This window comes from Bufo gargarizans, chromosome 1 (genome assembly GCF_014858855.1).
Source record: "Bufo gargarizans isolate SCDJY-AF-19 chromosome 1, ASM1485885v1, whole genome shotgun sequence".
Taxonomy (NCBI): domain Eukaryota; kingdom Metazoa; phylum Chordata; class Amphibia; order Anura; family Bufonidae; genus Bufo; species Bufo gargarizans.
This window is the reverse complement of record NC_058080.1, coordinates 671,085,215-671,111,335: the sequence shown is the minus strand read 5'-3', so window position 1 is coordinate 671,111,335 and position 26,121 is coordinate 671,085,215. Positions and strand designations below refer to the sequence as shown.

General features: G+C 46.3%; 1 protein-coding gene across 1 annotated transcript in view; it reads left to right on the top strand.

Moving 5' to 3' along the window:
* Nucleotides 1–26,121, top strand: part of LOC122929500 (arylsulfatase B-like) — a 53,514-nt gene that overhangs the window by 21,006 nt on the left and 6,387 nt on the right. The window contains exon 5 of the mRNA XM_044283106.1: nt 25,762–25,829. Within this exon, the coding sequence (XP_044139041.1) occupies nt 25,762–25,829 (68 nt within the window). The remainder of the gene's footprint in view (nt 1–25,761; nt 25,830–26,121) is intronic.

The window sequence follows — 26,121 nt, the reverse complement described above, 5'->3', positions numbered from 1 at the left end:
TCTGCTGCTGGAACATTTTAGTGCTAATATAAACTAGCCTAATGCTATTCCCTACCTAGAAATACTCACTGTTGTTTTTGGCCGAATTAGAGAGGTAAAGAAGGCATCCCCCATTTTTTTTATTTATTATTTCATTAGGTTTTTTTCCTTTTAAAGGTCCCCAAACACATTAGTGTACAGTTGGCCAAAGCCACCGAGAACACAGCCAACAGTTTAAAGGGCATCTGTCAGCAGATTTGTACCTGTGAAACTGGCTGACCTGTTACATGTGCGCTTGGCAGCTGAAGGCATCTGTGTTGGTCCCATGTTAGTATGTGCCCACATTGCTGAGAAAAATGATGTTTTAATATATGCAAATGAGCCTCTAGGAGCAACGGGGGCATTGCCGTTACACCTAGAGGCTCTGCTCTCTCTGCAACTGGTGCACCCTCTGCACTTGGAGAGAACCAGGCAGTGAAAATGTCATCACACCGTATAATGAATTAATTAAAAGATAATTATATTTATATTTTATTAGTTTGAGCATTTTCAGATGCGTCCATAACAATGATGTTCATATTTTTTATTTGTAAAATTGGGAAAGGGGGTGATTACAATTTTTAATTCAGTTTTTTCTTGTCCGCAATTGCGGATAAAAATAGGACATGCTCTATATTTTTTGAGGGGCCGTGGAACAGAACAACGGATGCGGACAGCACATGGTGTGCTGTCCACAACTTTTGCAGCCCCATTGAAATGACTGGGTCCGCATCCGTTCCTCAAAAATGCAGAACAAAACCTACGGCCGTCTGAATGAGCCCTTATACAGAGGCTTAGATGTAAAGACGTGTTGTGTGCGTTAATCGCCACTAGAGGTCACTCGTTTACCATTTTGTCTCACAATTGGCAATCACAAATTTTAAAACTGTTCCCCCTCAATGGAAATGCACTTTTTTTTTTTTCTTACATCAGTTTTATGCTGGTGTCAGACACAACATTTACGTGCACTGGTCCAGTGTCCATAAACTGAAACCGCTGGACAGAAAAACGCTCCGTGTTATGCACTAATGCCAGTTATGATCCTTTAGGTGGGTTTAACCATGACCCTTATCAGTAGTTGGCATCTTTGTTCTGATTGGTATTTGCATTGCTACCAATACTTCCTATTATTTATGTATTTATTCCATATTACAATAACCTTCCCAAAAATGGAAGGATTTTCTTGGCAAGCAGAAGCAGAGGACGGCCGGGATCTCTATAATATACATTTTACGGCTTGCTAATCTCGTCCCCCTGATATTTGGCTTTGTTCCAGTGAGTGTACAGTAGCCCAGACATTTAGGATGTCTCCCCCGGACGTGATCTCTGACCCGTCCTCCCTAATTGCCCGTCTGTCCGGCACACAGTGGGTTATTTACACGCACAGTACAGCCAGATGGCAGAAATCTAATGGCGTGTCTCATCTTGGCATTTATCATTGTGCAGCTGGATGTGTGGGAGTTGAGGCTACTTCAGTAGCATAATATGGATGTAGACATGGAGCCATGCATGCAGTATATAGCGCTGGCTTCTATTTGTCTGGAGTAGTATAATGCCGTATTGTCGCCAAACTAGCATGCTGGCCTATCTACCGTACTGAACTCGGTGTGAAGTTAGCATGCTATTCCCTGAAAGGCTGCTATTATTTCTGATCCTCCAGAGTCCTGAATATCTCACCACATTTTTGAGCAAGAAAAGACTTTTCTTGTACTTTTTGGAAAGTTCTGTGGGAGAGCCAGATCACATCCTCTTATTTTTTTGGATATAGTTAACAGTCTGAAGAATTTTCTTCTTGGTTAAAATACGTCTGGAGTGAGGACAGTACCCATAGGACATAAGTGTGGAGGCGAAATATATGCCTGGCATCTCTGATCCTTTCCAACTTCTCATAATGTGAGCCTCAACCGCCAAATAACTCACGTAATGTTCCCCCTCTTAGGAAAAAATTATCAGAGTGTCAGGTAATTCCTTAAAGGGGTTGTCCCATGAAAAATATTCTACAGTTTTCAATCCAGCACCTGGATCCGAATACTTCTGTAATTGCATGTAATTAGAAATGTATTACGGCTACTGAGTTATTCACTGAAATCTATCTGTACAGCGCCACCCGCTGTTTGTTCTTTTTCTAATTTCTCTGTCCTGCTCACTGGGATGGAAGCACATGCTCAGTTCCATCCCTCAACTGCCAACAGCTGCAGCAGAAAGGACACGCCCCTGAAAAAGGACACGCCCCTTTAGCTGACAGCTTGGAATAAATCTAGCAGAGCAATGAATGGGGAGATCTCTGGATCCATGTGAGGTACAGGGCTGGTTCTAGCTTTGTTAGAAAGGTATTGTCATGTACTAGATTTATGTATGATTTTTTTTTTTTACATTAGTCATGGTATAACCCCTTTAAAAGGTTTGACCAGGATTTTACTTCTGATATCTACCCTTGTCAGCAGGGGTCTAGCACACTCACCCCCCTCAATCGGCTGCTCTGCATTATCTTTAGTGTCATAACACAGCTCTGTCCATTGTGTAGTGGACGACAGCAGCACTGTTCCCATTGAAGTGTATGATGGATAGAGCTGTGTACTTCTGGTGCTGGAGCTTCTGCAGAGCAGATGATCAGGGGATGCAGACCCCTGCCAATGACATAGTAATGGCCTATCCTAAAGCATAAGCCATCAATAGTAAAATCCTGTACAACCCCTTTAACTAGTCCTTTCTGTTACAGAAAACGTCATGCCTTTGGCTGTATAACAGGCATGTGTTGTGTGGATAGCTAATGTAACTAGAAAAGCTACAATTTCTGGGGAAATTGTGTGAAGTGTTCTTGCCTCCACCAGTAGCTTACAACTGGAGTGGGCGGAGTAACTGGGTGGAGTGGCTTAAGTAACTGTTGTGTGGTTGGAGTGGCTGGAGTAACTGTAGAAAGGTTGGACTGGGCAGAGTAACTGTTTGGAGTGAGTAAAGATAGTAAACATTACACTAACCAATTGATTGATCAAATTTAAAAAGTGCTTGATAGAGTGAGAAATGCATTTCAACTTTTATTTATTTACATAGCACATTTAATTGAAATGTTGTTGCCCAAAGTGCTTCTCAGTTACATTAAAACATACATTTATAAAAAACATTAGCAGCCGTTTTGTGTAGGTGGGCTTAAAAATGAGGGAGTGGTGGCAGTTTAGAAATCATGTCCTGATTTTTCAGCTCACACTCTAGCTTTTGTCACTCTGTTGGCTGCTCACACACCTGGGTTCCTATGGCAACTCAATCTACAGCAAGGGCAGAGAAGAGCGGATAAAAACAAACTGCTCCAACTTGCTCACTTTACTGGCGGTTGCCATCTTCAAACGGTTGTAGCGAAGAGCTTTATATTGTGAGAATCACAAGACCCAGGCCTACATTTTGATGCATAGTATGTCTCTGAAATATTAAAAATGAAGGCACAGTCGCAGTTTAGATATTGCCCATCAAATTTGAGGTGGCTAGAGTGGAGTTTCAATGAATGTCAATGGGCGGCGTGAGTTGCAAACAAATGGTCATATCGTGAAAACGATCAGGACAATGGCTTAGCCGTGGACCTTTTTAGTGGCAGCAGGGATAGCTGAACGTTTTGATATAAGATTTGTGTAGGTGGGCAGGAAAATGAGGGAGTGGTGGCAGCTTAGAAATCATGTCCTGATTTTTCAGCTCACACTCTAGTTTTGAACATTCCGCCATTCATTCCTATGGGACCAATTTCGCCACAAAAACGCAGATATTTCGTGAACCATTCGGCGAAACGTTCCACAAAGTAATAGCACACCAATCGGGAACAATCCGCACGTTTCGGTATATTACTGTCTATGTAGTGTAAAAACTGTGGGAGGAGTTAGGGTGGTAAACTGGGCTATAATAATAAGAATATATATGTGAGATAACAGTAAGTGGCCTTGCCATGCAAGAACACTTAAAGGGGTTTTCTCAACATGGCGTTTCATACTTACCTGGTCCCGGCACGCCGTCCACTTCCTGGTTTCGGCACTCGACAGGGGGCGGGCTCCATCTTCATTGATGTCTTCGCCCGGCCGCGCGCTGTACTGAACGCGCACGCAGAGTCCGTGCATGCGCCCTGGTGACTTCTTCCTGGCCGGGAGAAGAAAAGAAGATGTCTGCGCACGCGCGGCAACCGCGATTCCTGAGAAGAGCGGTGGCAGTAACCAGGGGAGACGGAAGACAACAGTCAGGTAAGTATAGGTTTATTTTTTTCTAAGGGGTGGGGATTTGTTAATGAAATATATTTAGAAAAATGATCACTGTTAAATCATTAACAGATTTAACAGTGATCATTAAGATGATAATACCCCTTTAATAATAGATCTGATATGGCCATTGTTATACCTTTTGTATACCTCCGATTTTATGCACATGCTCACATAGGGTTTCATTCTCACACATTGATATGGAATCCATGTGAAAAATACATTTTGCTGTAATTTAGGTGTTGAAACCTGTCACTAACTCAAGAGGATCAGTCAGTACTCTTGACTTGTCTGTTTTAGTGAATAATTGTATTCCACATAAAATAATAAATCCGGATCGTGTGAACTGTATGCTCTTCTGTTACTCCTCCTAGAAATTTAGGAAGATATTGCCAACTGGGTGTTACGAGCTGGGATGTGTCCATAAGGCCCCATGCACGTGACCATGTCCACCCTATTTTTGCGGACCCATTAATACAAATGGGTCTGTTGTCCACATTTTGTGGACATATTCTTTCTTTTTGCGGAACGGACATACAGATGCAGAAAACAATGGACAGTCTGGCTGCTTTCTGCATCTTTATGCCTGTTCCGCAAAATGATAGAACATGTCCTATACTTGGCTGCAAAATGTCGACCACAGACCCATTGAAGTCAAAATGGACCGCAAAGAATGCGTATACAACGGTATCGGTATTTTGTGGATCTGCAGTTTGCGGACTGCAAAATACATGTAGTTGTGTACATGAGGCCTTAGGCTACTTTCACACTGGCGTTTCTGGGTCCGCTTGTGAGATCCGTTTCAAGGCTCTCACAAGTGGCCCAAAATGGATCAGTTCAGCCCCAATGCATTCTGAATGGATAAGGATCCGTTCAGAATGCATCAGTTTGGTCTCCGTTCCAATTTCTCCGTGTCTACCTGACGATGCGGAGCCAAACTGATCCGTCCTGACCTACATAAGTCAATGGGGACGGATCTGTTTTTACTGACACAATATGGTGCAATTGAAAACGGATCCATCCCCCATTGACTTCTAATGTAAGTCAGGACGGATCCGTTTTGACTTACACTTTAAAAAAAAATAATAATGCAAACGGATCCGTTCTGAACAGATACAAGCGTTCGCATTATCGGTGCGGATCAGTCTGTGCAGATAGACGGATCCGCACCTAAACGCAGGTGTGAAAGTAGCCACTGCCTGATATATTTGCAATTGGCGTTCTCCTTTGACAAGTGCAATAGTAACACCCAGGGGTCAATATATTCACATATTTCTGGGAGGAATAATAAAGGAGTGGCACAGTGCAGAATTCTAAGCATAGATGCTCCAGAATTGTTATTACAGGGGAATACTAAAACAGACCTGACAGGAGAGGTGGCGGGTGCTCTTCAGTACACAGGATCTAGTTGTCAGGCACTTGTGGGGGAACGTGATTGTGAAACGGTTAATAGTTTTCGGCTGTCTTTGGCAGCTAGTGGAGCCAAACATATCGATCCAATTAAGTAAAAACCGTCTGATAGGAATCCAGTACACGGCAGTCTAGATCCGCAGGAACATTCAGCAGCCTCTCTAGGTAAGGGTTTTGTTCAAAAATCGACCTTCTTCTGCCTGGAGTCAGGTTAATCCATTTCAAGCCGATTTATTTTACCCTACACCCACACGTAGCATTTAACGCCATAGAACCCCATTATACCGCAGCAATCATCTCGCTGTCGGGGCATGTCCACACCACAGACTTTGCACCATAATGTGTCTATTCTGCCTTCTATTGCTCTTCAATGGGAATCCACGCTGCCGTTGACGCTCGCAGATTTTTATTTTTTTACACACCGATTTTCAAAACTGCATCAAGCAGGGACATGAGCCTACTATGGGGTTAATCATTGCTCTTCTCACAGCATTCACACTCCAAATCTGTAGCACAGTTTCCCACTGTGTGAACACGGCCCATTGCCTCGATACCACCAACATATTACATAGTATACCTATTGTCGGCACTTACATCAGTCTCTGGCTCCTGCCAGTTAGTGCAATGGTATACTTTTGGATCATCAGTTATTATGTTATGGGGCCACCAGTAATTACTGGTTATCGGCTATTCCTGGAATACCAATGGGTAGAGTTGCACAGTCTTAAATGGGTTTTCCCACAAAAGTCTCTGTCCGTTCCATAGTCTTTGAATGGAGCGGCAGTCGACCTTGTGCACTGTAACCATGGTTGTATGTTGAAGAGCAATGGGGGTCTGTTCCAGTCAGGTTCCTGTGAGGAGTAACAGGAGGACGGTTGTAATAATCAGTGGGGTTCCTGTGAGGAGTAACAGGAGGACTGTTCTAATAATCAGTTGGGTTCCTGTGAGGAGTAACAGGAGGACTGTTCTAATAATCAGTGGGGTTCCTATGAGGAGTAACAGGAGGACGGTTCTAATAATCAATGGGGTTCCTGTGGATAGGTAATGCATATCTTTTATGGGAAAACTAATTTAATTGAAATTAATGGACATCCACTTATTTCAGCAGATGACAGCCACCCTCCAGCTTGAAGTGGTTCTTGGCTCCTGCCAATAAACAGGAGTCTAAACTAAAAATCTCCCTTTTTCTGCTAAAAAAAAAAAAACACTTAAAGTGGCATTCCTATCTCAAAATGTGTGGCATATTGCTAGGATTGTCACAAATGTCAGACAGGTGTGGGTCCTGCCTCTGGGTCCTGCTCCTATCTCTAGACTGGGGCCTGATAAAGAGCGCACCGTGCATGCATGGCCAAGTTTCCATTCAATGCTATGGGACTGCTGGAAGTAACCGAACCAATGGTTGGCTAGTTTTGGTGCTCCCATAGCGTGGAATAAAGGGTGGCTGCTCATGCTCAGGGCTGATCTCCCTTCACTTCGGAGGCCACATTTTAGAGACAGACGCAGGTCCCAGGGTTAGGACCCACACCTGCCTGACATTTGTGGCATATACTAGCAGTATGCCACAAATGTTGAGATGGGGAAAACCCCTTTAAGGTAAGGGAAAGCCAATCGTCTACACCAGGCATCCTCAAACTGCGGCCCTCCAGCTGTTGTAAAACTGCAACTCCCACAATGCCCTGCTGTAGGCTGATACCTGTAGGCTGTTCGGGCATGCTGGGAGTTGTAGTTTTGCAACAGCTGGAGGGTCGCAGTTTGAGGATGCCTGGTCTAGACCAAACATTTGGATTCATACATGAAGGAGATGGCTAACCTCCGGCACTCCAGGTGTGGTAAAACTACAACTCCCAAGATGCATACTTTCTTGGCTGTTTTCAGAACTCCATATAGATGAATGGAACTGCTGGGAGTCGTAGATTCACAACAGTGTTGGAGGTTAGCCCTTCCTGGGCTAGGCAACGTGGACCTACCAGTGCACATACAGAACATGTGTAGCCACACTTATAATTCTATTGTATGCATATAACTTCCTGCATCTTAATAATTGTCCTGCTGGACAAGTAAACCCATGAGAAACAGACTAAGAGGCAATGACTGACTTCAAGTTTCTGATGTGGTTGTCTCCTGCTGGACCTATGTAGGCTGGTTCTAATAGGTGAAACACAAGAAAATGGAGCTCATAGTACCAAAATAAAAATTTGGATTTTATTAGAGCATGATTAAAATGACATTAATGAAAAAAACTGTAAATGTGATGCCATTAACAGGATAAAGTAGGAGCAGAGGACAGAAAAGAAAAAGCGCCACAGGTCAAAATACAGTATATCTAATGATCATAGGGAAATACTGGGTACAGTGCCCAACCTATGAGAAAGGACAATGAAACTAATGTATATAGGTGAGACGGTGGTCAGCTTGGGCACCCCCACATGGCAGTAAAAAATGGTATGTTAAACAAATAAAGGTAAAGGGTAAACAACAGACCTACCATAATGACCAGGTGTAGTAAGTCACCAAGGTCGTATTGCCAAGAAGGGAGTAACAAGAGGACCAGAGCTCACCTAACTAGGACCGTGTGCTGGATTACCCAGGATGGCGCTACCCCAACGCGTGTTTCGGCATTGACCCCCTGACCAAGGCACGCCGAAACGCACGTTGGGGTAGCGCCATCCTGGGTAATCCTGCACACGGTCCTAGTTGGGAGTAACAAGAGGACCAGAGCTCACCTTTCTTGGCAATACGACCTTGGTGCCTTACTACACCTGGTCATTACGGTTAATGGCATCACATTTACAGTTTTTTTCCATTTATGTTTTTTTAATCATGCTCTAATAAAATACATATTTTTATTTTGGTACTATGAGCTCCATTTTCTTGTGTTTCTGCTGTTGTACTCGGGAACTTGTGCCGAGTTGCCCTTTAAGGGTGTCCTTTGTGGTCGCATTGGGCGGGCACTGTCCTTTACCCCTCCCTGGGACACCCTGGGTCTTTTTTGCTTTTCTGGTTCTAATAGGTGTCTGTTGTTCCCCAGAGGATCCTCTGGATGGGCAGTCGACACTCTATATACTGCGCAAATGAGCCCATACAATGAGTACTCATAATTATAAGCCCACAAGTTGATAATCTGATTTTTTATTTTATTTAAATCTGATATATATATATATATATATATATATATATATATATATATATATTTTCTAACTATCAAATGCTTTTTGAGGAAAATATATTACCATCCAAAGGTTATTCCATCATGAAATAAAGATTAGTAGAATTATGTAGAATAAGGCTGTATATGTTTAATTTTTTTGGTAAATAAATTCCATTAATCCATTCACAATGTCAAGCTCTTCCAGAGGTTTTTGTAAGATTATTGGGCAGTTTCTCTGCCTACAAGATATTATCACAGATGCTTGGTTTACTTTTGCAGTTCTCAAAACTGAATTTGACTCAGCAGAGATCACATGCCTCTTCTTCACAGCAAAAATGTTATAACATGAACAGAGTTGAGAAAAAGACCTTAATCCTAACTTCTACAAACCTATGAATGCAGAATCAACCTAATCAAACTAATATGAAAAGTTGTTATTCTAAAAATCTTCATCTACTCTGAGACCTATCACAGGGCTGATCTATGCTGGGGGTAAAGGATTTTCCGCACCCATAGTTAAAAGCTGCTAATGCCGTCATCAGCTCCCGCTAAATACCTGTCTGCACCACAAGTTTCAGTTACCTTTCTGCACACTGACAGTGAACTATATTGCTTTGGTACTTCATGCAGGACTTTTTTTTTTCTTTTCGTCAAAAAAATGGATCTCAGATGGAAATTGTTCAAACCGATACCAATTGTGCATACCTGATGCACAGAATCCCTATTTATTACAGAATCCATTTATTTATTTTTATTTTTTTATTTTTTTAATGGATCAGAAGAACAGAAAAATAAGGCTCCATTCACACGTCCGCAAAACACAAATCCGCAAAACACGGAAAGCGGCAATGTGTGTTCCGCATTTTGCGGACGGCACATTTCTGGTACTAATAGAATATGCCTTTTCTTGTCCGCAATTCCGGACAAGAATAGGACATGTTGTATTTTTTTTCGGGAACTGAATTGCGGACCCGGAAGTGCAGGCCCGCAAAATGGATCCGCATCCGTTCCGCAATTTTGCGGAACGGGTGCAGACCCATTCATTTTCAATGGGGCCGGAATGTGCTGTCCGCATCCACATTTGCGGATCCGCACTTCCGCATCCGTGCTTCCGTTTCCGCAGAAAAATAGAACATGTCCTATTCTTGTCCGCAATTGCGGACAAGAACAGGCATATTCTATTAGTGCCGGCAATGTGCGGTCCGCAAAATGCGGAACGCACATTGCCGCTTTCTGTGTTTTGCGGATCCGTGGCTCTGTGTATCCGCAAAACAGGTTGCGGACGTGTGAATGGAGCCTAACTGTGATGTGAACTCTCCCTTTGGTGTTGGATCCCTGTAGAGCTCTCAGTAGGTAGATCAGGCTAAATGAGGGTGTAGGGCTCAGGGGGTGTAGGGCTGAAACACAGCATGTCCAAATTTGATGTAGGGCAAATGTACTGTTATATGGCACCCATTGACATCAATGGGATATCAAGTGATAAAGTTACACCAAGTCCTCCAGAGCAAGTCACATTGCATTCCCTATTAGAGCGCGTGAACAGCCCCTTTAATTAGAAATGGATGGCAGTCTCTGTAGTGAAGACTACACTCGTATTTTTGGCATTCATTTTACAGGATAGTATTTTTATTTATCCGTGCGTTGGCATAGAGAACATTTCCTCCTAGTGGATTGGTATTGTGCTTTGATAATTTGCCAGGGCACAGAACACCTGCCTGCCGCCTGTGACCTGCCGAGCTGAAGCAGTATTGTGACACGCACCAGGGGCGGAAAGTATTGAGAGTCGCAGCATGTCCCTCTCTAATGTGCTGGTAACCATGAGAAGGCAGGTGTTTTCCACGTCCACATGCTGAGCGGACTCTGCGCCGGAGCGTTCTCAGCAGCTCCGCAGGTAGCCTGGCAAAATCAGCTCCTGAGTCTTCACTGTGACCGTAAATGAGTTTTCATTCGGCCACATATGCCGGAGATGATACAAAGGGACTATTGATGGCGCAGGTGGCAGGGGGGTCACGACTGTGTGGATGTAAATGGGGTTAGTTTATTTGCAGGATCTGTGTTGGGAAAAAAAATCTGGATGCTGAATAAACTAATAGAAAAATATGTGTAAAAAAATAAATAAATCACGATTGGTAGAGTTGTCCTATCAATAACCATGCACTCTCTTGTATGAGGAGATGATAATTTCCCAGCATGATCCTTGGGGTGCCAAGGGGCGACAATTACGGCCCTTATAGAGGAGGTCATCCAGCTTCTCCAGACTCCTGAATGACGAATCTATGTATTGGGTCTGTACCACCATGTATAGAGCCAAAAATGTTAGACTTGTGTCCATGTCCCAATATTTATGGACCTGGCTGTAGCTGCACAAATAGATAGAATTGCTGTTTATTTGGCCTCACGCACATGGCCGTTGATCGGCTGTTTTGTGCTTTGGGGACCGCAATTTGTGGTCCCCAATGCACAAGCAAGATCCGTGCAGATTCGGCGGACTGATCCAGAACCATTCAACTTGAATTGGTCCTTTTATCCGTCTGCACCGCAAACAAGTAGTGCATGGGTCCGCATCCGCGCTGCAGTGTGCACGCGGCCAGTGCCCCTGTATGGCAGACCCGCTGCTAGTGTGAAAGTAGCCTTAATGCAATTCCTTTTAAGTTGCATTAATGAAATAAATGGACTTTTGCATGATATTCAAATTTTACGAGTTTCACCTGTATCTCAAAAAATTTTGCATTTTTGTAACAGAAAGTAAATAAGTAAATTACAAAAGTAACTAGTTTTTCATGTTGAATTATAGTTGAATAACATTTAATGGTGGCACAACCCCTTTAAGGCTGAGTTCACACGGGCGAGATTTCCGCGTGGGTGCAATGCAGTAGCTGAACGCATTGCACCCGCACTGAATCCTGACCCATTCATTTCAATGGGGCTGTGCACATGAGCGTTTTTTTCCACGCATCACTTCTGCAATGCTTTAAAATCACAGCATGTTCTATAGGCCTCATGCACACGGACGTTTTTTTTCACGGTCCGCAAAACGGGGTTCCGTTGGTCCGTGATCCGTGACCGTTTTTCCGTCCGTGGGTCTTCCTTGATTTTTGGAGGATCCACGGACATGAAAAAAAAGTCATTTTGGTGTCCGCCTGGCCGTGCGGAGCCAAACGGATCCGTCCTGAATTACAATGCAAGTCAATGGGGACGGATCCGTTTGATGTTGACACAATATGGTGCCATTTCAAACGGATCCGTCCCCATTGACTTTCAATGTAAAGTCTGGAGTTCTGTTATACCATCGGATTGGATTTTTCTCCAATCCGATGGTATATTTTAACTTGTAGCGTCCCCATCACCATGGGAACGCCTCTATGTTAGAATATACTGTCGGATATGAGCTACATCGTGAAACTCATTTCCGACAGTATATTCTAACACAGAGGCGTTCCCATGGTGATGGAGACGCTTCAGGTTAGAATATACAAAAAAACTGTGTACATGACTGTCCCCTGCTGCCTGGCAGGTGCTGCCAGGCAGCAGGGGGCAGACCCCCCCCCCCCCTGTTTTTAACTCATTGGTGGCCAGTGGGCCCCCCCTCCCCTGTTGTTAACTCGTTGGTGGCCAGTGTGCGCACCCCCCTCCCTCCCTCCCTCTATTGTAATAATAGCATTGGGGCCAGTGTGCGCGCCCCCCCAACCCCCCCCCCTCTCTCCCTCTATTGTAATAATAGCATTGGGGCCAGTGTGCGCGCCCCCCCAACCCCCCCCCCCCTCCCTCTATTGTAATAATAGCATTGGGGCCAGTGTGCCCCCCCCCGATCACCGGTGGCAGCGGAGTAGAAGATTCATACTTACCTGGCTGCTGGCTGCTGGCTGCTGCGATCTCTGTGTCCGGCCGGGAGCTCCTCCTACTGGTAAGTGACAGGTCTGTGCGGCGCATTGCTGTCACTTACCAGTAGGAGGAGCTCCCGGCCGGACGCAGACATCGCAGCAGCCAGCAGCCAGGTAAGTATGAAAATCTTCTACTCCGCTGCCACCGATGATCGGGGGGGGGGGGGGGGGTGCGCACACTGGCCCCAATGCTATTATTACAATAGAGGGGGGGGGGGGGGTTGGGGGGGTGCGCACACTGGCCCCAATGTATTAAAACAATAGAGGGAGGGAGGGGGGGGGTTGGGGGGGCGCGCGCACACTGGCCCCAATGTATTAAAACAATAGAGGGAGGGAGGGAGGGGGGTGCGCACACTGGCCACCAACGAGTTAACAACAGGGGAGGGGGGGGCCGCACAATGATATTCAAACTGGGGAGGGGGGGGGGTCTGCCCCCTGCTGCCTGGCAGCCCTGATCTCTTACAGGGGGATATGATAGTACAATTAACCCCTTCAGGTGCCGCACTATCATATCCCCCTGTAAGAGATCGGGTGCTGCCAGGCAGCAGGGGGCAGTCTTGTACACAGTTTGTAGTGTATTCTAACTAGAAGCGTCCCATCACCATGGGAACGCTTCTGTGTTAGAATATACTGTCGGATCTGAGTTTTCACGAAGTGAAAACTCAGCTCTGAAAAAGCTTTTATGCAGACGGATCTTCGGATCCGTCTGTATGAAACTAAAACCTACGGCCACGGATCACGGACACGGATGCCAATCTTGTGTGCATCCGTGTTCTTTCACGGACCCATTGACTTGAATGGGCCCGTGAACCGTTGGCCGTGAAAAAAATAGGACAGGTCATATTTTTTTCACGGCCAGGAAACACGGCTCACGGATGCGGCTGCCAAACGGTGCATTTTCCGATTTTTCCACGGACCCATTGAAAGTCAATGGGTCCGTGAAAAAAAACGGAAAACGGCACAACGGCCACGGATGCACACAACGGTCGTGTGCATGAGGCCATATTCTGCGTTTTTCACGCAGCCCTGGCCCCATAGAAGTGAATGGGGCTGCGTTAATAACGCATTGCATCTGCAAGCAAGTGCGGATGCAATGCGTTTTTCACTGATGGTTGCTAGGAGATGTTGTTTGTAAACCTTCAGTTTTTTATCACGCGCGTGAAAAACGCATCAAAACGCATTGCACCCGCGCGGAAAAAACTGAACAACTAAACGCAATTGCAGCCAAAACTGACTGAACTTGCTTGCAAAATGGTGCGAGTTTAACTGAACGCACCCTGAACGCATCCGGACCAAATCTGTCACTCTCGTGTGAACTCCGCCTAAGATGGTTTCACACAGTCTGCCACTGCAGTTTTTTCGATGACTGACTTTTTTTCAGCCAAAGCCATTTAGTGAGCTCAGCAGGATGGAAAAGTATAAGGCCCCTTTCACACGGGCGAGTTTTCCGTGCGGGTGCGATGCGTGCGGTGAACGCATTGCACCCGCACTGAATCCTGACCCATTCATTTCTATGAGACTGTGCACACGAGCGGTGATTTTCACGCATCACTTGTGCGTTGCGTGAAAATCGCAGCATGCTCCTCTTTGTGCGTTTTTCACGTAACGCAGGCCCTATAGAAATGAATGGGGTTGCGTGAAAATCGCATGCATCCGCAAGCAAGTGCGGATGCGGTGCGATTTTCACGCATGGGTTCTAGGTGACAGTCTATTCACTGTATTATTTTCCCTTATAACATGGTTATAAGGGAAAATAATAGCATTCTGAATACAGAATGCTTTGTATAATAGTGCTGGAGGGGTTAAAAATAATAAAAAAGTTAACTCACCTTCTCCTCTTGTTAGCGCAGATGCCGGTCTGTTCTTTATCTGTGGGCTAAAGGACCTTTGATGACGTCAGATCACATGCTCCATCACCATGGTGATGGACCATGTGATTGGAGCATGTGATCTGACGTCACCTCAGGTCATTCAGTCCACAGCTAAAGAACAGAGTGGCATCTGCGCGAACAAGAGGAGAAGGTGAGTTAACTTTTTTATTATTTTTAACCCTTCCAGCACTATTATACAAAGCATTCTGTAGTCAGAATGCTATTATTTTCCCTTATAACCATGTTATAAGGGAAAATAATACAATCTTCAGAACATCAATCCCAAGCCCGAACTTCTGTGAAGAAGTTCGGGTCTGGGTACCAAACATGCGCGATTTTTCTCACGCAAGTGCAAAACGCATGACAATGTTTTGCACTCGCGCGGAAAAATCGCGCATTTTCCCGCAACGCACCCGCCTCTTATCCGGGCAAAAAACATGACGCCCGTGTGAAAGAGGCCTAAGTCCTTCCTTTATATTTCCTCTTGCTTTTGAATCCACTTCTGGTTCTGGTGAAAAAGAAAAAAATGCAACTTTTTTTATTTTATTTTTAAAGCCATGTGTGAAACCACCTTTACAGTTGGGGCCACAGATTTTCCACTGGGGCTCATGTGGAGCTCAAGTTACCCCTCTGCCTATGAGCTTGGCTGTCACCCAGCTTTTCCTGGATGAAAAGCTAAGAAAAAAGCAGAACCATCTGACTAAAATGTTTAAGAAATTGACAGAAAAGACAACTCCATTCCCTATACTTATTGTTTTAAGGTAGCAAAGATGCATGACCAACTATGGGGAAGGTCCATCCCTGATTGAGTGCTACTGTAGGAGTTGTACAGTTTTTGTAAAAAAAAATTATATATCATTAGTGCATTAGGAGCTAAACACATTAGTAGCACAAATATATCTCCTGCCCTGAGGGTTTGCTGCAATGTATCAGTTCCAGCAAGAGCTATCAGCTCGGAGTCCATGCTTCTTAAGGCACAGAGGCCCCTTTTACACGGGCGTGTATTCCGCATGGATGCGATGCGCGAGTTGAACACATTGCACCCGCACTGAATACCGACCCATTCATTTCTATGGGGCTGTTCACATGAGCGGTGATTTTCACGCATCACTTATGCGTTGCGTGAAAAATCGCAGCATGCTCTATTTTGTGCGTTTTTCACGTAACGCAGGCCCCATAGAAATGAATGGGGTTGCGTTAAAATCGCTAGCATCCGCAAGCAAGTGTGGATGTGGTGCGATTTTTAACGCACGGTTGCTAGGAGATGATCGGGATGGAGGCCCGATCATTATTATTTTTTTAAATAATAGCATTCTGAATATAGAATGCATAGTAAAATAGTGCTGGAGGGGTTAAAAAAAAAAAAAAAAAAAAATTTTTTTACTCGCCTTAGTCCACTTGATCGTGCTGCCCGGCATCTCGTCTGTCTACTTTGCGGAACAGGACCTGTGGTGACGTCACTCCGGTCATCACATGTTCCATCACATGATCTTTTACCATGGTGATGGATCATGTGATGACCCGAGTGACGTCACCACAGGTCCTGTTCCTGAAATGAATGCTCACCACAGGACCTGTTCTGCAAAGGAGACAGAAGAGATGCCGGGCTACGCGATCAAGTGGACTAAGGTGAGTTAAATTTTTATTTTTTTATTTTTTTAACCCCTCCAGCGCTATTTTACTATGCATTCTGTATTCAGAATGCTATTATTTTCCCTTATAACCATGTTATAAGTGAAAATAATACAATCTACAGAACACCAATCCCAGACCCGAACTTCTGTGAAGAAGTTCGGGTTTGGGTACCAAACATGCGCGATTTTTCTCACGCGAGTTGTAAAGGGGGAATATTAATCACCAATATTATGCGAATATCGATAATTAATATTCCTAAATAGGAGGAGCCACCTGGTGATGACTCCGCCTATTTATGCCTTATATAATAATAATAATAACAACAATATCTTCGCTATACTTTACACAAATCACTATACTAGCTGCATGCGCCTTACTTACTACCGCTAACAAGTACACACTACACAAAGGGTACAAGTAACACAGTATTTATTACACTACGCATACAATACAGTAACAATACAGCACTACATATACAGTACTCAACTACACTACACGTTCCCAAATTCCACCCACAAACTAACTATACAATACACACATACAAGTATAACAACCCACCCGCCTAGTTCTATACTGTCCCTACGGGGTTACAAGAGGAGGATTTGTTTGCAGAGCAGAGGCATGCTCTACAGAGGCAGGCAGGACAGGGGAACAGGGCACGGACATCAGGGGGTTAACCAGGGGGGGGGGGTTAAATGGTAGGGGGTCAGGGATGTCAAGGGTTAACCAGGGGCAAGGGTTAACCAGGAGTCTTGAAGGGCAGAGTAGGGGAAGGGGTTAGGGTAACCCAGAGGTTAATCAGGGCCACCAGGGTATAAAGGGTTAACAGGGGAGCAGGGATGTTAACCAGGGGGATGCAGGGGGGGTTAATCAGGGATCAGGGAACCAGAGTGGGGGGGGGTTAATGGAGTTGGTGGGATAGGGGGGGTGATACTTATGGATTGCCAGGGGTCCGCTCGTTCGTCCAGTGGGAGGTCCGGTCCGGCTGAGCGCAGGATGCGCTCCCTTAGTGAGGGGGGTCCGGTCAGGCGCCGTGCTGCAGCGCCGATTGCGCTTCTCTCCAAAAGGGGGGGGCCGATCACTTTCTTTAGCGCAGGACGCGCTGTCCTCCAGTGGGGGCCCAGACCCTAACTTCTCTGAGGGCGAGACGCGCTCCTCCAAGTGGGGCCCATACCCTAACTTCTCTTAGCGCAGGACGCGCTCTCCTCATGTGGGGGCCCAGACCCAACTAACCTACGGAGTGCCGGGCCGCCGGATATTTAAACCCGGCCGCCCGCACTCCCGCGCTGCGCCGCCCACCAGGGGGCGCGCGCGCCCCCATCATCCACGTGGGCCGGCGCAGTGATATGACGTCACTGCGCCGGCCCGCACATCGGGGACGCGCTGCAGACAGGCGGGAGATGCCTTTGATCTCCCGCCTGCTGCCCTTAGCATTCCGGACAGTGCGATTGTAATTGCACTGTCGGAATGCGCATAATAGGAGGAGGGGAAGCTTCTCCCCTTCTTCTATCATGCGTAATTATCTCCAGCGGCGCTGGAGATAATTACAACAAAGGGCTCAGATTCTGTTGAATCTGAGCTCTTTGTATCCATCAGGATGACCGGACCCTTGTCCAGTCATTCTGATGCAATTAGCCAGATTGCATCGGTTTGAATGCTTGGGGCACATTCAAACCGATGCACCTGGTTTCAGGTGTAGGAGGGGGGATTTGTATAATATACATGAGTATGGATGCTTGGGGCACATCCATACACATGTATATACATTAATATTAGGGGGGCACATATATTATAAGGGGGCACAAGGCCCCTGCACATATATTATAAGGGGGCACAAGGCCCCTACATACATTATAAGGGGGCACATATTTCCCACAGGGGCCACCATGAGCCCCTGGGGATCACCATGGGCAGACGTGCACAGATGCTGGGCACATCTGCGCACATCATCCCATGGTGCGTTGGTAAATCTATGCATATATACCATACATGCCCGCACGTGTTTGCGGGCATGCATGGATATATATGCATCCGTCTCAACCCTTCCTCAACAATCCCCCTGTTGTCGGACTATATAATACGACAATATATTGGGGGAACGGGTTGAGATATTTGCCCCCCCTCAACCCCATCCTTGGTGGAAGTTCAGGAAGAACTGTAGTGCACACTGATCTTTAGGTACTTAGACATCCCTAATCCAGCTTCCTCCGACCTGCCCTTCACCGTAACCTACTCCTCCGTCCACAGGATACACAGTCTTCTTCTTGACATCTTTCGGTTAACTGGCCTTTCTTTATCAGTCTCTTGGTGTCGGCCACCCCCACTTTGGAGTGACCACACCCCCACAGTCTCTCGGTAATCCGATCTTCAGGTACGGCCCGCCTCCAAGGAATCTGGAGCGGGTTCACCCTTACAGTCTTTAACTGGCCTTTCTTTTATCCGTCTCTTGGTGTCGGCCACCCCCACTTTGGAGTGACCACACCCCCACAGTCTCTCGGTCGTTCTGCCGATCTTCAGGTATGGCCCGCCTCCAAGGCATCTGGAGCGGGTTCACCCTCACAGTCTCAGTCCCAACTTTCTTCAGTCCAATATCCGTTTCCATCTTGAAGGGTGCGGTTCTCCCGTGGACAGATTAATAGGTCTTTACAAGGCAGGTCAGACTCTTAGCGGTGATGTCATAGTACCTAAATTCTACTGCGGAGAACACCCGCCACACTACACATCCAGCCCTTCCCTTAAGAACTTCACCGTTCCAGGGTTCAAGGTGGCAAATGAATGATGCCTGTCCCTATCGTGACCTAACCTTATCCCCATTCACACAAAATACATGTCATATCCCTCCCAACACCAAATTCCATTATATGTGTGTACCCATAGAGACTCATGCAACCTGGCATATCTCTCTACACCTCCAAAGACACCGGTAGGTCGCAGACCCCCGTGTCAATGGGAAACGACTATAGGATGCAACTGTGTACAGTCAAATATAGGCTGTCACACATTTGCACCTAGAGTGTCCATGGGTACACAATCGACCGACAAACAAAATCAATAAATACAATGTGCTATGGGGTTTCAGGGTAGTACAGGTTATACGTCCCGAACCCTCATAGAAAACAAAACGTGTCCATACAATAATATTTGGCTACAGGAACCATGTTTGGTTATGTCCTGAGCCTCCTCCTCCGGATAGTTCTGTACAGTTCTGTATGGTTCTGGTGTATTTTGGTCAAAAGTCCCTTGACCCTCCGACTGTAGATGACGATCACCAGAACCAGAAGAAGTTTCACTGGGTGAAACAAGTGATATGCTCTTCCACCCGAACGTCTCCAAATCTTCCTCCAGAGCCTTAAATAATGCTCCCGCTGGATTGTGGCACAGTCCTCCATCTCTAAAACACCTCTAGGCAGAGGTCGCTTGGTTGCCAAAATCCAGTGGGATCCTCTGGAGTCTCCCAAGAGCATCAGGGGGAATAGCTGGCCTCTTCCGTGGCCTCTCCTGGGTTTTTCTTCCGCTCCATATAAAACCTATGGCAGAAGAAAATACCAGGTGCTCCCAGGGGAATGTCTCCCCTAACGGTGCAGTTAAATGTACAAAAATTCCCAGCACCAATACCTTTGACCCATGGGTAGAGAAAGGTATTGGGCTGCCCTTTGTCTCACAGGACTCCTCATTATCCCAACACTGGTGTCTGAACACCCTACCTTCAGAGGACCGTGTCCTCTGCTACACATCCCTCTGCACCAACAGATAAGGATGGCCTCCCTACTAGGTTAGGATAACTGGAGTTCTGTGGACAAAGCACCATCTTGATGGCACCGCATCCCTGTCCACTCATGTGTACCCAGGCTGACTTCCCCCTGTGATCCCATCTTGTGGAGGCCCGCAGAACCAACGGCACAGGTATGCCCCGGCTCCTCAGGACCCCACAACACAAGAACACAGTCCTCACTCTGCTGCCAAACACTCTGCGTCCAATCCCTATCAGAGCTGTGCTACCTGCTCGGACTAGAATTAAGTGCGCAGCACAACATTACACCAATGTTGTCTGTCCGCCCCAGTCCCCAGCGCAACACAGCCCTACCGAAAACCTTGAGCACAACAGTGTTATCTGTATCGATCCGAGACCCTGGTTGCCCAGAATAATATCACATCATCCTTTGTGTGCCGCATGAAGAAGGTCCTTGTGCCTTCTCCCGACCAGCAGGATTTCCCATGTGATATTATCTGCTCGCGACCCTATACGTTCTCGATCCACAGTATAACACTGCTCCACTCCAAGGGGACACAGAATGAAACAAGACAGCAGACGGGACATTACAACACTACATAAATCAGCCTGGTGGAACACACTCATAGACAAGGACCACCATCAACATCAAAACGAACGTTACAATGGACAACAAAAACAAACAACATGGACATGTATAGGGAACAAACGGTGTAACAAATAGTACAGGGGTGTCAAATGTTGCCTAGCCTAGCTTTGCCACTCTGGGCCCCTCAGTAGCTGATGATGCTGCCGAGAGGTTACCCCTTTATGGCCAAGCTGACTAGACCCCGCTGCACCATTTGTTACCTGCCTCCCATCACTGGACACATTGCAATTACTTGCACAAGGGCAATTCCTTGCAATGTGTCCTTTGTTCCCACACCTGAAGCACCTGATTGGGCTTTCTGTCCTGTGTGTTTTGCAGTGCTTCGCTATATGACCCAAGCCACCACACGCAAAACATTTGATGTTTGCCCGGCATGGCTTAGGTCCGTCCACACCGCAACCGCGCTCCCTGAATTGTTCCATCTTCAGGGAGGCACTTTTCACGATGTTTCTTTTCCCCAAAGTCAGGGAAAAATCTCTGTTAGTCTGGACAGGCTTGGTCTGGTGATTTGGCCTGTCACAGACTACTCTCCCCCCTATTTGCCCTGCATAGGGCAAAGTTTTGGGATATTCCGACCCTGACTTTATGGGAAAAGAAAGGGCCGGCACCAACTTGGTGATGACCTGTTGCATGCCAGTCATTATCTGGGAGCTTACAGCAACCTGAGCCTTCAATTTGGCTACCGTCACACTAGTAGAGGCAGTGCGCTCCTTGAAGGCCTTGACCTCAGTATAAGACTGAGTCAACTGAGCCTCAATTTCCTCCTTCTGCCTCTGCAGCTCTACTAATTGTGACTGTATCCGAGCCACCTGCGCAACAGTAGACTGCACATTCTCCGCCAGCTGTGCCCGCAATGCCGAAACCTGGTCGGAATTATTGGCACAGCACTGGCAGTGAACAGCCGGAGGAATTGTCTCTGTTGACTGAGACACCAGCGCCACTTCCTTTGGCTTACAGATGCTAGCCTCAAACGTATGAACGAGTTTGGCTAGCATCCGAAGCCGTTTAGTGGCCTTATTCAACACCGTCCGTTTGTTAACACAAAGCTTGTCATAACTACAAGCCTGTGCCAACAAATCGGACCACAGCATTTCTGCTGACTTGTATGTGGTGGGGAGGATGGGATTGAACGTGCTGTGTCTGCTCAAGTGTTGCAGTGTGGGGAAGTCCATACTCACCGTTGGATGAGCGTCCATCTTCTCCTTGGGGCCGTACCTCTTTGTCCTCGCAGCTGCTTGGAAGAAGTCCATTTTCCCGGATCGCCTCTTCCCGACCAGCCTGACTTTGTACGCTGCTCCCACGAAGATGGATCTCTTCCAGTGACGTGTCCTCTTCTCCCTCGCAATCACTTGAGCGATGCAGTGACCGTGTAAAGCAAATAGCAAAATATTAATTCACAGAACAATTATAGATTCTCTGCTAAAGATTTTGATCTGCGCTTGGTGCTGTGAGGAAGAGTCGCGTTACCTGTCCGAATTATCAGGTCCTAGACGCTCAGACCGCTGACCACGTCTCTCTTGCCTGACAATTCACAGGACAACCGACCTCTAGCCTCAAAACCAAACACAGATTTCAAAATCTAAGCAGTGGGCCTGACTCGCCAATGTAAAGGGGGAATATTAATCACCAATTTATGGGTGATTAATACCGCCTATTTATGCATTTATATAATAATAACAACAATATCTTCGCTATACTTTACACAAATCACTATACTAGCTGCATGCGCCTTACTTACTACCGCTAACAAGTACACACTACACAAAGGGTACAGGTAACACAGTATTTATTACACTACGCATACAATACAGTAACAATACAGCACTACATATACAGTACTCAACTACACTACACGTTCCCAAATTCCACCCACAAACTAACTATACAATACACACATACAAGTATAACAACCCACCCGCCTAGTTCTATACTGTCCCTACGGGGTTACAAGAGGAGGATTTGTTTGCAGAGCAGAGGCATGCTCTACAGAGGCAGGCAGGACAGGGGAACAGGGCACGGACATCAGCGGGTTAACCAGGGGGGGGGGGTAAATGGTAGGGGGTCAGGGATGTCAAGGGTTAACCAGGGGCAAGGGTTAACCAGGAGTCTTGAAGGGCAGAGTAGGGGAAGGGGTTAGGGGTAACCCAGGGGTTAATCAGGGCCACCAGGGTATAAAGGGTTAACAGGGGAGCAGGGATGTTAACCAGGGGGATGCAGGGGGGGTTAATCAGGGATCAGGGAACCAGAGTAGGGGGGTTAATGGAGTTGGTGGGATAGGGGGGGTGATACTTATGGATTGCCAGGGGTCCGCTCGTTCGTCCAGTGGGAGGTCCGGTCCGGCTGAGCGCAGGATGCGCTCCCTTAGTGAGGGGGGTCCGGTCAGGCGCCGTGCTGCAGCGCCGATTGCGCTTCTCTCCAAAAGGGGGGGGGGCGATCACTTTCTTTAGCGCAGGACGCGCTGTCCTCCAGTGGGGGCCCAGACCCTAACTTCTCTGAGGGCGAGACGCGCTCCTCCAAGTGGGGCCCATACCCTAACTTCTCTTAGCGCAGGACGCGCTCTCCTCATGTGGGGGCCCAGACCCAACTAACCTACGGAGTGCCGGGCCGCCGGATATTTAAACCCGGCCGCCCGCACTCCCGCGCTGCGCCGCCCGCCAGGGGGCGCGCGCGCCCCCATCATCCACGTGGGCCGGCGCAGTGATATGACGTCACTGCGCCGGCCCGCACATCGGGGACGCGCTGCAGACAGGCGGGAGATGCCTTTGATCTCTCGCCTGCTGCCCTTAGCATTCCGGACAGTGCGATTGTAATCGCACTGTCGGAATGCGCATAATAGGAGGAGGGGAAGCTTCTCCCCTTCTTCTATCATGCGTAATTATCTCCAGCGGCGCTGGAGATAATTACAACAAAGGGCTCAGATTCTGTTAAATCTGAGCTCTTTGTATCCATCAGGATGACCGGACCCTTGTCCAGTCATTCTGATGCAATTAGCCAGATTGCATCGGTTTGAATGCTTGGGGCACATTCAAACCGATGCACCTGGTTTCAGGTGTAGGAGGGGGGATTTGTATAATATACATGAGTATGGATGGTTGGGGCACATCATACACATGTATATACATTAATATTAGGGACATAAGGGGGCACATATATTATAAGGGGGCACAAGGCCCCTGCACATATATTATAAGGGGGCACAAGGCCCCTGCACATATATTATAAGGGGGCACAAGGCCCCTACATACATTATAAGGGGGCACATATTTCCCACAGGGGCCACCATGAGCCCCTGGGGATCACCATGGGCAGACGTGCACAGATGCTGGGCACATCTGCGCACATCATCCCATGGTGCGTTGGTAAATCTATGCATATATACCATACATGCCCGCACGTGTTTGCGGGCATGCATGGATATATATGCATCCGTCTCAACCCTTCCTCAACACGAGTGCAAAACGCATTACAATGTTTTGCACTCGCGCGGAAAAATCGCAGGTGTTCCCGCAACGCACCCGCACATTTTCCCCCAACGCCCGTCTGAAAGAAGCCAGAGTGTTGCATAGACTGTGTGTATTCAGTATGTTTGGAAAATGCAACACGTCCTATTATGCATGGGTTTTAAATATATAACATGACTGAGACATTTAAAGGGGTCTTTTGAGCTTAAAGGGGTTTTGCCGCTTCAGCAAATAACATTTATTAAGCAGAGAAAGTTTCCATGGTTACGACCACCCTGCAATACATCAGCAGGGGCCATGCTTGTACACTATAGAAAAAAGTACCAGCCTACGTGAGATCCCACGGTCCCGGCCACCAGAGAGGCTGGAATTAATTCTTATATGTATTACATGGTGGTTGTAACCATGGAAATGAGCAGTGTATATTGTGATTGAGAAATTAATCCAGCCAGCAAAGGAGACAATATGGACAAGCACAATACATTAGTAAGTGCCTTGTACTAACTTTCTCTACATGATAAATGCCACTTGCTGAAGTGAGAAAACCCCTTTAAGACTGCCCCCGGTCATCTATCAGTGACTGAGAGCTATGTACATATATGTACAAGTTAATACAAGACACTTACTAATGTATTGTGATTGTCCATATTGCCTCCTTTGCTGTCTGGACTCATTTTTCCATCACACTGCTTGTCTCCATGGTTACGACCACCCTGCAATACATCAGCAGGGGCCATGCTTGTACACTATAGAAAAAAGTACCAGCCTACGTGAGATCCCACGGTCCCGGCCACCAGAGAGGCTGGAATTAATTCTTATATGTATTACATGGTGGTTGTAACCATGGAAATGAGCAGTGTATATTGTGATTGAGAAATTAATCCAGCCAGCAAAGGAGACAATATGGACAAGCACAATACATTAGTAAGTGCCTTGTACTAACTTTCTCTACATGATAAATGCCACTTGCTGAAGTGAGAAAACCCCTTTAAGACTGCCCCCGGTCATCTATCAGTGACTGAGAGCTATGTACATATATGTACAAGTTAATACAAGACACTTACTAATGTATTGTGATTGTCCATATTGCCTCCTTTGCTGTCTGGACTCATTTTTCCATCACACTGCTTGTTTCCATGGTTACGACCACCCTGTAATCCAACAGTGGTGGTCATGCTTGCACAATATGAGAAAAAATGCCAGCCTCTCTGGTGGCCGGGACCGTGGAAGCTCACGTAGGCTGGTACTTTTTTCTATAGTGTACAAACACTGCCATGCTGCTGGACCGCAGGTTGGTCGTAACCATGGAAACTTTCTCTGCATAATAAATTCTATTTGCTAAAGTGGCAAAACCCCTTTAAGGACACATCTTAATGTTAGATGTTAGATGTTAATGCTGTATGGAGATCCGTCTGAATATGGAAAGTATCTAGTATGGTCAATTTGTCAGTGGACCTCCCTTTTTGGCAAGCTTGGGGTACCATTTCTAACTCAAGTTTCCAACTTCTGTACCAATGACCATTTCCAGTATGGCAGCTGAGTCACATGACCATGTGCATGGAGAAACTGTATAATCTACTACAATGTAGAAACCATATTGTAACCGTAAATATTGGGAGCACAACCATTATCTAATGTGCAGTTAGACCACAACCATGCACTCTCCCTATTATCCTAACCTTTACAAAAATGGAACCAGACCAATGACAATCTTTTTTTTTTACAGTATTTCTAAGTGGAAAACAAGCAGGAACAGAGTTGTCTTCGGTGTATAACTATACTGGGATAGTCCAAGCAAGAAAAATAGTTTCCAAATGAGAAAAGTCTAAAACTAGACTGATTCCCATTGCCAAACTACAAAACAAACCTAATAACAGGAAAGCTGTATAAATAAATAAAATTACCCTTTCCTATAAAATGCATGCATGGTCTGTATTCTATCAATGTCAGATTCAGATTGTATTGCAGTGAAAGAGAGTCTACCTTCAGGAAAATCTAGAATAGGTATTATTCCCATATGGATGAGACGCCTGTCTTGGGCAAGAACACTGGAGATAAAACATTTGTGTAAGTTGTTCCTAGTAAC